Consider the following 14112-nt stretch of genomic DNA (forward strand, 5'->3'; position numbering starts at 1 on the left):
AATTAGGACTAAACTAAACTTTAAACTTTATAATTGTTTCTACACCTCTGGAAAGCTGCTTTGAGACAATGTCCATTGTTAAAAGTGCTATATATAAATAAATTGAATTGAAATTAAATTGAAATGGTCAACTGGGTGATTATAAACTCAGAGTTAATACGTTTAAAACAGTTAATCCTGGCTCTTTGTAATCTGACATTACTCACTGTATATTCCTAAACCCTGGGTTTGTAGCTGTGTCAATATGCACATTTCCGCTTTAAATAACAGTTTGTCTCGCACTTTCGCATCAGTGACAAAAAACTTTGCCACATAAAACCCCCTGAGACACAAAGCCAAAGAGAAACCACAGATGAGCCAATTATCTGAATATTTTTCGGATTCCTCAAACATGGCGAGATGTGTGTTTACTCGTACCGTGTTCACCGCTCCTGTTTTTATTTTTCCCTCAAACGTTACAACTGTTGTTTACACGACACACAGGATTCCTGTGACTGTACAATACAAAGCACGTGGTATGAGGCACGTGCTGTTCAGTGTCTGATTGGGTTTCTGTTGCTAAGCATCTAGTCATCTGGCACCGCATTGTGGAGATAACACTGTAAAAGCTTCGGAGCAGGGTTTCTAAAGTTGCGCTTTATAACCCCACTTCTAAGTGTGAAACATTCCTCAATTCAGGGTTAAATCCAGGGTTTTGGAAAATGATGACCTGGGCTTATTTCTGTTTGTGAGAAAACCCTTATTATGTGTGTAAATGTAATATTTGTATATCACTTTTAACAACGGACACTGATGCCAAGCTGCTTTATAGGAATATACACCGATCAGGCATAACATTATGAGCAGTGAGAGGTGAAGGGAATAACTCTGATGATCTCATCATGGCACCTATTAGTGGGTGGGATATATTAGGCAGCAAGTCCTCAAAGTTGATGTGTTAGAAAAATGGACAAGTGTAAGGATTTGAGCGAGTTTGACGAAGGGGCAAATTGTGATGGCTAGACCACTGGATCAGAACATCTCCAAAACTGCAGCTCTTGTGGAGTGTTCCCGGTCTGCAGTGGTCAGTATCTATCAAAAGTGGTCCAAGGAAGGAACAGTGGTGAGCCATGGGTGGCCAAGGCTCATTGATGCACGTGGGGAGTGAAGGCTGGCCCGTGTGATCCGATCCAACAGACGAGCTACTGTTGCTCAAATTGCTGAAGAAGTTAATGCTGGTTCTGATAGAAAGGTGTCAGAATACACAGTGCAGGACGGGTCAGGGCTGTTTTGGCAGCAAAAGGGGGACCAACACAATATTAGGCACATGGTCATAATGCCTGATCAGTGTATAAATTCAGGATTGCTGTTCTATCATTTGGGCCGTGTGTTTTTTTAATATGGCACAGGTTTTTACCACAGATGCCCTTCCTGACGTAACCCCATCCATTTCCAGCCTTGGGACCGGCACTGATTGTTAACTTTTTGGTGGGCTCCCTGCCCAGGAATTGAATCCTGCCGCTGGACCACCAGGACGCATATAAATTACAAAATTTAATTTGAAATGTGTCCCCTAATGAGCGAGCCAGAGCGACGACTGTAAGGAGAAACTCCCTGAAACAACATAAGGAAGAAAACTTGACTCATATGGGAAGTCATCTTCGTCCGAATGAAACCCGAGAGAGTGTGATTACAAATCATTTCCTTTCTATAACTGTGTAATATATGCTCAGAAATCTAGATGTGTAGTGCATAAACACACTGGAAAGATATTAAACAAAAACAAGCTCTATGTTGTTTCAAAACCACACGGTGAACATGGTTCCGGACATTATACTCTCTTTGGTGTCTTTATTTTTGCACGAGAGACACGTCACACAGTCGACGTATTCATCGGACCGACACTTTTATTCAAGGCGACTCATGGCGCAAGCAGGAAACACTCCATGGTTTAATTCTGTGCTGGAGTTTAAATGAAAGGTAAGATGGTGTTGAATCTGATGTGTACTACGCAGAGGCGAAACACATGACACTTAATAATCTGGTGAGTCCACATCATTACCCAAGATTGAGTCATGTGTTTTGTTTTTTCTTCCAGAAAGCAATTAGTCACACCATCTCAGTCAGGGACCTTCACAGTCGCTAAAAGATCACTGCTGTAGTCACGGCTTTTCAAAACGCTTTATTCATGCACTTTGATTCAATCCACTGTGTAACGTAACAGTAAAACCTGTTAAGAAGAAAGAGGTGTCGCCGACATACATATCGCTTTACAGTACAAAAACGCCACGTGTCATGTCTTAAAAAGACCCTCACGTCAACGCTGAGAGGGATTTAAAACACCTCCCGTCTCGGCGTCTCGTCGACATCTTTCAGGCCCTGTAGTTCCCTTAAACCCTGTGAGGAAAATAAATAAATAGATGACGTGCTCATCAAGGTATAATTAAACAAGCTTAATGCAAACCCAAGTGAAAAGCTCTACCTCCAAAACCAGGCGAATGTGTGCTTTGATCTTCGCCGCATCTTTGGTAAGAAGCTCGCTGTACCTGCGGCGAACAGAGAAAAATCGCACGGATGAGTCGGGGTATATGAGAATGAACATCAGTGATGATAAAGAGCGGAAGAGGAGCTCACTCTGTAAGATGGCTGGTTTTCTTCTCTATGAAAGCCAGCGCTTCCGAAAGAGTCAACTCCAGGAAAAACCCGTAGCCAACGGCAACAAAGATCTTGGAAGTGTCGGGTCTGAAATGGGAGGAAAACAAAAATGAGTGAGACTTTCTTGACATCGTTGTTAGAATATAATGAGTGAGACATTATTGCTAGAATATAATGGGATTTATTTAGTACTGGATTATCCCTGTGATTGAGTGAAAAGTTTATATACTAAGATACACATACACACGTGCTGTTATATGACCCATCTACAACATTCTAAGAAAAATACAATGAAAATAGGATATTAAAAATAGAATTTTTGAAAATAGAATTCACCTATATGTACGTAGGAAAGTGGAAAAATATATTAAAAATTATTAAAAAAAAAAAAATTATATATATGATATATGAATACAAATTTGCTGGGAAACATTCTTAGACATGACCATGTAATGTGGGTGTGAAAAAAAGTACTGCTTGTATTTTTTATTACTAGAATATAATGTGATTTTTTTTTTAGTACTGGACTATCCCTGTGCTTGAGTGAAGATTATATACCAACCTACACCAATCAGGCATAACATTATGACCACTATGAGCTCCTCATCATGGCACCTGTTAGTGGGTGGGATATATTAGGCAGCAAATGAACATTTTGTCCTCAAAGTTGATGTGTTAGAAGGAGGAAAAATGGGCAAGCGTAAGGATTTGAGCGAGTTTGATGAAGGGGCAAATTGTGATGGCTAGACCACTGGATCAGAGCATCTCCAAAACTGCAGCTCTTGTGGGGTGTTCCCGGTCTGCAGTGGTCAGTATCTATCAAAAGTATCCTTTAATTCCTGTAAGTCTTAAAGGATCTGCTGCTAACATCTTGCTACCAGATACCACAGCACACCTTCAGGGATCTAGTGGAGTTCATGCCTCGACGGGTCAGGGCTGTTTTGGCAGGAAAACGGTATTATTCGGGTGGTCATAATGTTATGCATGATCAGTGTATGTTAAAGCACAGATTATATGACCTGTAAACCTTTTGATAAAATACAATAAAAATATTATATTAGAAGGAAGGGGGGAAAATTATATAGAAATGATAAAAATGATTATATATGACATTGACATATCCTTAGACATGACCATATAATGTAGTTGTGATCAAGTACTGCTATGAGATATCATAGGTATTGTGATTTATTTCATCATATTGTTGTGTTTGTGTTATTAAAAATCATAGTCGATTTGACATGAACATTTTAGAACATTTTTCTAGAGTTTAAAACGATGGCTTTAAAGGAATTTGAATATCTTTATATTCCTTATTTTGTGTTTAAAGCAGTGTCCACGGATATGAACTATCAAACCCAACCAGAAACATTACAGCAAGCGGTTACGGTCAATGCCACAGGAATTCATTTGCACTGAAGATATGAGGTTTTTTTTTTAAGTTTTATTTTTTATGAGAAGACACTCACTCTTGTTTTAATTTACACAGAGACCTGATCCCAATCCACAAACCCAATTCCATCCAAACTATATTGCAGATCTGGACCGTACACTCCGGTCTGCACAGGACCCGTTGTAAACACAGTTTTTGCACACGACCTCATTATCTCTTGTACCTTTAAATTCTAGTTTTTGCACATTACTCATTACTTATTATCTCTTGTTCATTTAAATTTCTAGTGTTTAGTATTTTTGTTATATTTTATTTTATTTATTATATTTTTGTTAGATTTTGTACCCTTAAATTCTATTATTTTTTGTTATATTTCTATTTTATTTTTTATTTATTTACTTACTTGGCTTATGGGCACCTATCCTATCCTCTTCTCTCTCTCTGTCTATCTATCTGTCTCATCTACCCTATTCTCTCTCTCTCTCTCTCTCTCTCTCTCTCTCTCTCCATCCATCTATCTATCTATCCTCTTCTCTCTCTCTCTGTCTCATCTACCCTCTTCTCTCTCTGTCTCACCTATCCTCTTCTCTCTCTATCCATCTGTCCATCTCATCTACCCTCTTCTCTCTCTCTCTCTCCCTCTATCCTCTTCTCTCTCTATGTCTCATCTACCCTATTCTCTCTCTCTATGTCTCACCTATCCTCTTCTCTCTCTATCTGTCCATCTCATCTACCCTCTTCTCTCTCTGTCTCATCTACCCTATTCTCTCTCTCTCTATCTATCTCTCACCTATCCTCTTCTCTCTATCCACCTGTCCATCTCATCTACCCTATTCTCTCTCTCTCTCTCTCTCTCTCTCTCTCTCTAACCTATCCTCTTCTCTCTCTCTCTGTCTCATCTACCCTATTCTCTCTCTCTCTCTATCTGTCTCACCTATCCTCTTCTCTCTCTATCTGTCCATCTCATCTACCCTCTTCTCTCTCTCTCTATCTGTCTCACCTATCCTCTTCTCTCTCTATCTATCCGTCCATCTCATCTACCCTCTTCTCTCTCTCTCACCCTGTCCATCTCATCTACGCTTTTCTCTCTCTCTCTAACCTATCCTCTTCTCTCTCTCCATCTGTTTCATCTACCCTATTCTCTCTCTCTCTCTATCTGTCTCACCTATCCTCTTCTCTCTCTATCTGTCCATCTCATCTACCCTCTTCTCTCTCTCTCTATCTGTCTCACCTATCCTCTTCTCTCTCTATCTATCCGTCCATCTCATCTACCCTCTTCTCTCTCTCTCACCCTGTCCATCTCATCTACGCTTTTCTCTCTCTCTCTAACCTATCCTCTTCTCTCTCTCCATCTGTTTCATCTACCCTATTCTCTCTGTCTCTGTCTCACCTATCCTCTTCTCTCTCTATCTGTCCATCCCATCTACCCTTTCCTCTCTCTCTCTAACCTATCCTCTTCTCTCTCTAACCTATCCTCTTCTCTCTCTATCTGTCTCATCTACCCTATTCTCTCTGTCTCATCTATCCTCTTCTCTCTCTATCTGTCTCATCTACCCTATCCTCTTCTCTCTCTATCTATTTGTCCATCTCATCTACCCTTTTCTCTCTCTCTCTCTAACCTATCCTCTTCTCTCTCTATCTATCTGTCCATCTCATCTATCCTCTTCTCTCTCTCTCTCACTCAAATATATATCTGTCTGTCTGTCTGTCTCATCTATCCTCTTCTCTCTCTATCTATCAATCAATCTCACCTACCCTCTTCTCTCTCTCTCTCGCTACAAAGCAAATCCCACTTACACGTGAGCCTGGATGTAGAAATTACACCCGAGATCAACATCCGTCTTCAGCTCTTTGCTGCCGGTTTCCTGAAAGAGGAAAAGAAATGGGTTGCCACTTTGAAGATTATCTGAAGACACGGTGTAAAGGAGAGGAAAAGAAATGAGCAAAACCCGAATCATGTACCTGTATACTTTTAATTGTATTCTTCAGCTGGAGGTATTGTGCTATTTTTTCATACACGCCATCTCTTTGCTCTAAAACCTTTCTATTAAAAGGGAACACACGAAGAAATGTTTAACACACGACTGCATTCAGGAAGCTGAAAAATAAAACCATCCACGTTACTGTAGACTCACTGCAAATCCCGCTTCAGAACATCATTGATGAAAGATTCATACTGCAGCACTTTTTGATTAATGTCAGGCTTTTCAGAAGTCATCGTGTGAAGTCAATAACCGCAGATCACTGAGCTGAGAAGAAGAAGAAGAAGAAGAAGAAGAAGAAGAAGAAGATGATGATCTCTGTTATAACAACAGTAGACGTCTGTACTCATGCGAGACAGTCATTACTGATGATTATTAGCAATCTTGCAAAGGACCAAAGACTTCAGCGGAATATTTGGCACTAATATATTATGACTTTTGTCTGCCTCAAAGCTTTTAAACCAACGCGACACGAAATATTGATAACGCGCGTGCCTTATAGGAATCCGGACTTGTTGACAAGACACAGGAAGTACCGTGCCAATCGCCCGGAAGTACATATCACCCTTACAACTAGATTTAAATATAATAATAACAACAACAATATTTACACGTCTTATGCTTTCTTTTTTTTTCCTCTTTGAAAGCATACTTTCATAACGACGTCTATTAAGGTGTCCAAGTGTGCGCTGCATTTTCTGTAGTTATAGTAGATAAAATTAGACGTAATTTCCCGATAGCTAGCTGGCTAGCTTTCTGTTTAGCCTAAAGAGTCGACTCCACGAAGGCGATTCTTGAAAATCCGAATTAGAGTTGATAATAAATAAACTAACTGATTTTAAAGCATATTAAATACTTTAAACTCGCAGGATATTAGCAAATGCTACATTTCTTTCAATTATAGTGCTAACTTGGACGACATTATAGGTTTATAAACGATTCATTCAGTGTTTCATGAAGTCGCCTGATTAATGTTAGTTTATTTCTATTACAAGACCTCCTTTCCTTTTAACTATTTTTACGTTACTGAATCGACTACGATTTATTCATCGTCTGTAAACTGCTGGTGTTTTACCACAAAAGCATTCTGCGACGTATTTTTTTTAAGTTTTCGGAATCATGTTTGGTAAAAATTCAAACCTTCGATTCGGAGTCGATTCCAAGCTTTTTGGGAATCGAACAGCGTTGCACACACACGTGCGCTCTATTTTAACGCATGCGCATTTTACTCACGGTGCAGCGCAGCATGCGCGACGGCCAAATTACAAATGGTCTCCTGCTGTGCACATAGGCGCCCTATATAGGGGATAGCGTAACGGTTTTTAACTGCCTATCTAGTGCGCTAGATTTTACTAAGGTATCCGTTTGGGATTCAGCCATCCAAACTTATAAGGTGAAGTAACAGAAGTTTTAGCAGTGGTTATGTTTGAAACTCGTTTCGTTTGGCGTTTTTAATGTCACAAATGAAGTGTTAAAACGTGGCGTATATAAGTTCTTTTAAAAAGCCACGGGTTTATGGTAGTTATGTAACTTAGCTACCACAGTGCCACAGGGTTTATTTTTATCCCAGTTATAAACTACGACAGGAAATTTCGAAGCAGCTAGCAAATGCGCGTGCCAGTTGATTAGCTTGTCCGGGTTATTCACGTATTTTAAAAAGTGTTAAATTTTCCTCAGACATAACATGGCAGGACCCGAGCTGCTGTTGGACTCCAGTATCCGTGTGTGGGTCGTGTTGCCGATTGTCTTTATCACATTTTTAGTCGGGGTTTTGCGGCATTATGTCACCAAACTCATCCAGAGTGATAAGAAAGTGGAGCTGGAACAGGTGTCTGACAGGTGAGACTCGTTTCAGTGGCTAATGCATAAAGTGTTTCACAATAAAATGTTCGAAACAAATCTAAACATCAGAAAAAAATAACAAGACACACAAGACCGGCAACAACAGTCAGAAACATCAAATATTTTATTTATGAAGACTAAATGAAGTAGGGTAGTGTGTAGTTGGGACACAGATATGTGTTATGGATAAAATGACCCACTTTTATAACTGTAAATTTTCCCAAGTATGAAGATTAAAAAGAAGAAGAAGAAGGGATTATGCTGGTGGGGCGAAATGGTTCCGTGATTGGTTGTTTGGAAGAGTGGTGTTTATGGATTGGATGTTGGGAGCAGTTGGGGATCAGTGATTGGCTCTTTGAAAACAATGGGGATCAGTGATTGGCCATTGGGATCAGTGCTTGACTCTTTGAAACAATAGGGACCAGTGATTGGTCATTGGGATCAGTGCTTGACTCTTTGAAACAATAGAGATCAGTGATTGGCTCTTTGAAAACAATGGGGATCAGTGATTGGCCATTGGCAGTGGGGATCAGTGATTGGTCATTGGGATCAGTGCTTGACTCTTTGAAACAATAGGGACCAGTGATTGGTCATTGGGATCAGTGCTTGACTCTTTGAAACAATAGAGATCAGTGATTGGCTCTTTGAAAACAATGGGGATCAGTGATTGGCCATTGGCAGTGGGGATCAGTGATTGGTCATTGGGATCAGCGCTGGACTCTTTGAAACAATAGAGATCAGTGATTGGCTCTTTGAAAACAATGGGGATCAGTGATTGGCCATTGGCAGTGGGGATCAGTGATTGGTCATTGGGATCAGCGCTGGACTCTTTGAAACAATAGAGATCAGTGATTGGCTCTTTGAAAACAATGGGGATCAGTGATTGGCCATTGGCAGTGGGGATCAGTGATTGGTCATTGGGATCAGTGCTTGACTCTTTGAAACAATAGGGACCAGTGATTGGTCATTGGAAACAATGGAGAACAGTGATTGGATGTTGGGAACAACAGGGATCAGTGATTGGATGTTGGGATCATTGGGGATCAGTGATTAATCATTGGAAACAGTGGGGATCAGTGATTGGTCATTGGGATCATTGGGGATCATCCATGATCATGGACAGTAATAATTCTTGCAGCAACGGTCCTGCATTATTGTTAAAGTTTTTAGGTTAAATCCCTTGTTTCTTTGTTTGCAGCCAAGTATTAATGCGCAGCCGCGTCCTGAGAGAGAACGGCAAGTACATTCCCAAACAGGTATCAGTCTCCCAACCTCCATTCAAAGCTGAATATATTCCTACCACTATAGGAAATAGGAGATAGGTTTGAATTTTGGTGTTGATTTTTGTCTCTTTGCAGTCCTTCGCCATGCGTAAGCACTATTTCAACAACTCAGAAACTGGATTCTTCAAGAAGGTCAAGAGAAAAGTGGTTCCTAAAAATCCCATGACTGGTACTGAACATTATCTGTGCATTAAAACTGCCTTAAAACTATTAATAATGTAAACAAGTATCAATATTTATATATAGTACCTGTATTTTTTTTTTTTTTAGATACCAGCATGATGACTGACATGATGAAAGGAAACCTCACCAACGTCTTACCCATGATTTTAATCGGTGGATGGATCAACTGGGCTTTCTCTGGATTTGTCACTAGTGAGTACAGCAGACCGGAACTAACCTCATGAACTGGCCTGATTTATTTTTATTTAAAATGTTGAACATTTCTGCAATACAGCTTTCTCCTCAACATTCCACCCTTAGCCCAGCAGTCCACCAGTACATTTCAGCCTGACAGACGCCCCCTGGTGGGCTCTGGTGCTACTACAGTCAATATTATAAACTGCAGAATAATTGCTAGTGTTATTACACCACAGTGATTGATGAGGGAACGACTGTTTATAGCTGCTATAATATAAGTGCTAACAGGAACTAACTTGTTTTATTAACTGTTAATGGACTAATAGTACTTTTTTTTTTTGTCCTGTGTTGTAATTGTTGAGGAATCGAACACTTTCATACCTGCAGTTCCTGAAAAAGAATGGAGACGCGTTGCTGATTATATTTTCTTTAGACGGCATGTCACGTTGTGTTTTATTATGTACATAACCATCATTACATAGTGTGAGCCGTGAGTCAGATTTTCACTTGACTGCAGAATAATTGTCAAACATTTGTATTTTTTTCTCCACAGCTAAGGTTCCCTTTCCACTGACTCTGAGGTTTAAGCCCATGCTGCAGAGGGGGATTGAACTGGTGTCATTGGATGCATCATGGTGTGTTATCTGTCTCGTTTGATTTGGTTTAGTTTCTTCTTCATCTTTATTTGACAGAGGAATAGTAATGTAAATGTTAATGCTGATGTAGAAAAAAACGACGTTATTGTTGCACATTATTATTTGCTTTACACATACACCGATCAGGCATAACATTTATGAGCAGTGAGAGGTGAAGTGAATAAGACTGATGATCTCCTCATCATGGCACCTGTTAGTGGGTGGGATGTATTAGGCAGCAAGTGAACATTTTTTCCTCATAGTTGATGTTAGAAGCAGGAAAAATGGACAAGCGTAAGGATTTGAGCGAGTTTGATGAAATTGTGATGGCTAGACGACTGGATCAGAGCATCTCCAAGACTGCAGCTCTTGTGGGGTGTTCCCGGTCTGCAGTGGTCAGTATCTATCAAAAGTGGTCCAGGGAAGGAAAAGTGGTGAACCGGCGACAGGGTCATGGGCGGCCAAGGCTCACTGATGCACTTGGGGAGTGAAGGCTGGCCCGTGTGATCCGATCCAACAGACGAGCTACTGTTACTCAGATTGCTGAAGAAGTTAATGCTGGTTCTGATAGAAAGGTGTTAGTATACACAGTGCATGAGGGGTCAGGGCTGTTTTGGCAGCAAAAGGGCGACCAACACAATATTAGGCAGGTGGTCATAATGTTATGCCTGATCGGTGTAGTCTGAATAGTCTGTGATTGTCTTGCAGGGTCAGTTCAGCCTCGTGGTACTTCCTCAATGTGTTTGGCCTGCGGAGCATGTACTCGCTCATACTCGGACAGGACAACGGTGAGCTCGTTCAAGTCATAATGATCATCATAAAACAAATCTAAAACAACAATGGTGAAGAGTCAGTTTTTAACAGTTTAAATTGGAAAGCAGAAGGAAAGGGATATTCATGAAGAATGCTTGCGAGTGTATGAATTATGCTGTTCGCATTGCCGCAGCTCTGGCATGTGCGCACACAGTCGTGCGTCAGATCTAACCCGGTCCGTACAGAACGAACACTCCGTCGTCTGCCACTTTGTCACATGCTAATCTGAACGCAAGGGTTAATCTAGATTATTAATAGCAATCATTCAAGTATTCATCATTAGTCATGCATGGTGGTTACTTAAGTCTGAACAGCTGCCCATGAACTAAATAGCTCTTGTGTTCACAGCTGCTGATCAGTCCAGAATTATGCAGGAACAGATGACCGGTGCAGCCATGGCCATGCCACCGGACCCCAACAAAGCCTTCAAGGTAAGAAGTGAATCATGTGTGTAGCAGTCTGGGGAAAACCTCTGTCGAATCTCACTGCAGACGAATTTCCACCAGCACCCAAGACGGATGAAGAATCTTCAGGAGTTCAGAAAAGTGTTTATGACTTAACACTTATGAAAAGGGAAGTTTTTTTTCTTTAAAGGTAACAGGAACTTGTTTTTTAGACATTTCCGTCTACTGTAGGTGGAAGATGGAAGTGTCATCGGTTAATATTATTATTATAACTGCTGGCAAATTGCTGAGAATTAATACACCTCTGGATCTGCTGCTATTAGAAATAAGCAATTAACATGTGTTAACTGGAATTCCTCTTTGTGTCTGGAGGCAGCACCTGACCCAGTCATTGATTTATTTTCCTACAACAGCACACCACCACCACCACCAAGTGTTTTATTCCTTACGTTCCATTACATTGGGTGATGGATTTAATCAGGATCTGGTTATGTTCCTATTTGCGCATTTATATAGATCTGTGTTAAAAGTGCAAAAGCAGTTCTGAGTGAGGATTCTGTTAAATTATTTATGCATTAAAAATGGCACGTGATTTTTATTAACATGTAAAGTTTCATCCAGATGTGAAGTAAACAAACTGGAAAGCAAAGCTCTGTATGTGTAGAGTGTTGTGACCTACAAATGAGACGATTGATATTTTAACATTTCCTTCGGTGTCTGAAATTCATACCCCCCCCCCCCCTTAAATCACTGAAGTTGCTTAAAGCTTCACGTTTCCCACCCCTTTATGCACACAGACCTTTGCTTTAATTGTTGTGTTTCAGAGCGAATGGGAGGCTTTGGAAATCGTCGAGCACAAGTGGGCCCTGGAGAACGTTGAAGAGGAACTCATGTCCCGAGATCTGAATTTTCGAGGCCTCTTCAGCCAGAACCGAGAAGGAAAAATATTCTGATTGGAATAAATGTACACTGACTGATGGTAGTTAATGCACTGTCATGAAGAAAAACCTCACTAGTAACCGTACCATGTTACTAATTATTCTTTCTATACTGTGTAATAATAAATGGCTGATTTGACTTTTTCAGAGCAATCATTAAGTGTTTCAGCAGCTCAGAACTGGAAGAGAAGTGGCTCGTACTTTAAGTGATGCCAAAAAGTAAGACAGAAGTAATCATGGGGTCTTTTGTGAAGTCTTGCGTATGTTGTTTTTGATATCAGTGTGTCTTAAGTATTTTTTTGTGTACTGATGGTGTATTATACCTCAACTTCCATGTTGCCTTAATTCATTTCACTATTATATACAGTATTATGTTTCAGTTTCTAAAGAAATTTGTTCTCTAATGGGAAATTGAATGTAGCAAGTAGGCTGGCTGTCACGTAGGATGAACTCAATAAACGCTGCACAGCACCCTTCAGTGATCTGAAAATGAATTTGTTTTCTGAATCCGAGTAAGTGAAGTCACAGCAGGTGCATCTGGTTCACCGCATGCAGAGTTCCTGCGCTGATTAAAATGGATATGAATCACAGCTTTGTTACACGGGGAAACATTTACGTCTCGCAGGTTTATGAATCATCATATTACAAGCAACCATCTTTATTTATAGTCTGTTTCCATATAGAAAAGTTTCTGATAGTAAAACAAGTTCATATTCGACCGGGTTTACAAACCCAGTACATCATGGTGAGGTTTGAGATTTAAAGAACAGCAGCATGGTTTTAGGATACTGCATTTTTTTTATTCGATTGACTGCATGTTTGACAATTTTGCCAGTTAGAAAAAACGTACTCGGATCAGCTGAGACATTTTTGCTGTCCGAAATTTGCTTCTTTACATTTTGCACTAGAGATACGAGGCTCACAATTCAACCAACATTTTGAATATTTAATAAAGTTTAATGGATGAAATACACCCATCAGGTGTAACATTATGAGCAGTGGGAGGTGAAGGGAATAACACTGATGATCTCCTCATCATGGCACCTGTTAGTGGGTGGGATATATTAGGCAGCAAGTCAACATTTTGTCCTCAAAGTTGATGTGTTGGAAGCAGGAAAAATGGACAAGCGTAAGGATTTGAGCGAGTTTGATGAAGGGCCAAATTGTGATGGCTAGACCACTGGATCAGAGCATCTCCAAAACTGCAGCTCTTGTGGGGTGTTCCCGGTCTGCAGTGGTCAGTATCTATCAAAAGTGGTCCAAGGAAGGAACAGTGGTGAACCGGCGACAGGGTCATGGGCGGCCGAGGCTCATTGATGCACATGAGGAGCGAAGGCTGGCCCGTGTGATCCGATCCAACAGACGAGCTACTGTTGCTCAAACTGCTGAAGAGGTTAATGCTGGTTCTTATAGAAAGGTGTCAGAATACACAGTGCAGGACAGTTTGCTGTGTTTTGCCAGCAAAATGGGGATATTAGGCTTTGGTCATAATGTTATACCTGGTCGGTGAATGTTTCCAAGCCAAATGCAACCATGTATAAATTTAGTTTGGATTCAAAATGTACTTTACAATATTACAAGCATGCCCCCCCCATCCCCTTTAAAAGAACTTTAAGAAATTTAGGAGACAAGTGAAGAGCTTTCTATAAATGTTTATTGAAAAGATGGATTCATAAAAACGTGTAAAGCTTCTTCAGGAATATTGTTTTAGAAATTAAAGCTTAATTAAAAAATAATTTTAAAATAAAATTTGCTTAGCAATTTTATTGGTTGAATTATTTCATAATATAGCATGGCGCTAGCGAATCAGAAAGTTTATATTAATTCA

General features: G+C 40.2%; 2 protein-coding genes across 7 annotated transcripts; one reads left to right on the forward strand and one right to left on the reverse strand.

Moving 5' to 3' along the window:
* Positions 1-2141: 2141 nt before the first annotated feature.
* On the reverse strand, positions 2142-7185 carry uxt (ubiquitously-expressed, prefoldin-like chaperone). 5 transcript variants are annotated; one of them, XM_058389115.1, is made up of 7 exons: positions 7150-7185; positions 6163-6276; positions 5990-6071; positions 5825-5892; positions 2614-2721; positions 2462-2525; positions 2142-2376 (listed from the first exon to the last, which is right to left on the reverse strand). In XM_058389115.1, exons 2-7 carry the CDS (start codon positions 6243-6245, stop codon positions 2314-2316), a joined length of 468 nt encoding a protein of 155 aa, XP_058245098.1. In that variant the 5' UTR covers positions 6246-6276; positions 7150-7185; the 3' UTR covers positions 2142-2313. The 5 variants fall into 5 exon arrangements, with proteins under 5 accessions (XP_058245098.1, XP_058245099.1, XP_058245100.1 ...); XM_058389116.1 differs by lacking the exon at positions 7150-7185 and adding an exon at positions 6662-6785; XM_058389117.1 differs by lacking the exon at positions 7150-7185 and adding an exon at positions 6621-6639.
* An 85-nt stretch (positions 7186-7270) lies between these two features.
* zgc:86609 (ER membrane protein complex subunit 3-like) lies at positions 7271-13908 on the forward strand. Of its 2 annotated transcripts, none has more exons than XM_058389110.1 (9): positions 7271-7402; positions 7687-7848; positions 9050-9107; positions 9210-9303; positions 9405-9509; positions 10048-10129; positions 10838-10917; positions 11291-11373; positions 12171-13902. In XM_058389110.1, the coding sequence occupies exons 2-9, from the start codon at positions 7694-7696 to the stop codon at positions 12297-12299; spliced, it is 786 nt and encodes a 261-aa protein (XP_058245093.1). In that variant the 5' UTR covers positions 7271-7402; positions 7687-7693; the 3' UTR covers positions 12300-13902. The 2 variants fall into 2 exon arrangements, with proteins under 2 accessions (XP_058245093.1, XP_058245094.1); XM_058389111.1 differs by having other exon boundaries at positions 7369-7848; positions 12171-12325; positions 12433-13908.
* The last annotated feature ends 204 nt before the right edge of the window (positions 13909-14112 follow it).

This window comes from Hemibagrus wyckioides, linkage group LG05, assembly GCF_019097595.1.
Source record: "Hemibagrus wyckioides isolate EC202008001 linkage group LG05, SWU_Hwy_1.0, whole genome shotgun sequence".
In the NCBI taxonomy this organism is placed as follows: Eukaryota; Metazoa; Chordata; class Actinopteri; order Siluriformes; family Bagridae; genus Hemibagrus; species Hemibagrus wyckioides.

Coding starts and splice junctions, on each gene's coding strand:
- uxt (XM_058389115.1), bottom strand. CDS start 6,245: ATGACTTCTGAAAAGCCTGACATTAATCAAAAAGTGCTGCAGTATGAA. Junction 5,893..5,989: donor ATACAATTAAAAGTATACAG/GTACATGATTCG, acceptor TTCCTCTTTCAG/GAAACCGGCAGCAAAGAGCT. Junction 2,377..2,461: donor ACATTCGCCTGGTTTTGGAG/GTAGAGCTTTTC, acceptor TTTTCCTCACAG/GGTTTAAGGGAACTACAGGG.
- zgc:86609 (XM_058389110.1), top strand. CDS start 7,694: ATGGCAGGACCCGAGCTGCTGTTGGACTCCAGTATCCGTGTGTGGGTC. Junction 10,918..11,290: donor CATACTCGGACAGGACAACG/GTGAGCTCGTTC, acceptor TTGTGTTCACAG/CTGCTGATCAGTCCAGAATT. Junction 11,374..12,170: donor ACCCCAACAAAGCCTTCAAG/GTAAGAAGTGAA, acceptor GTTGTGTTTCAG/AGCGAATGGGAGGCTTTGGA.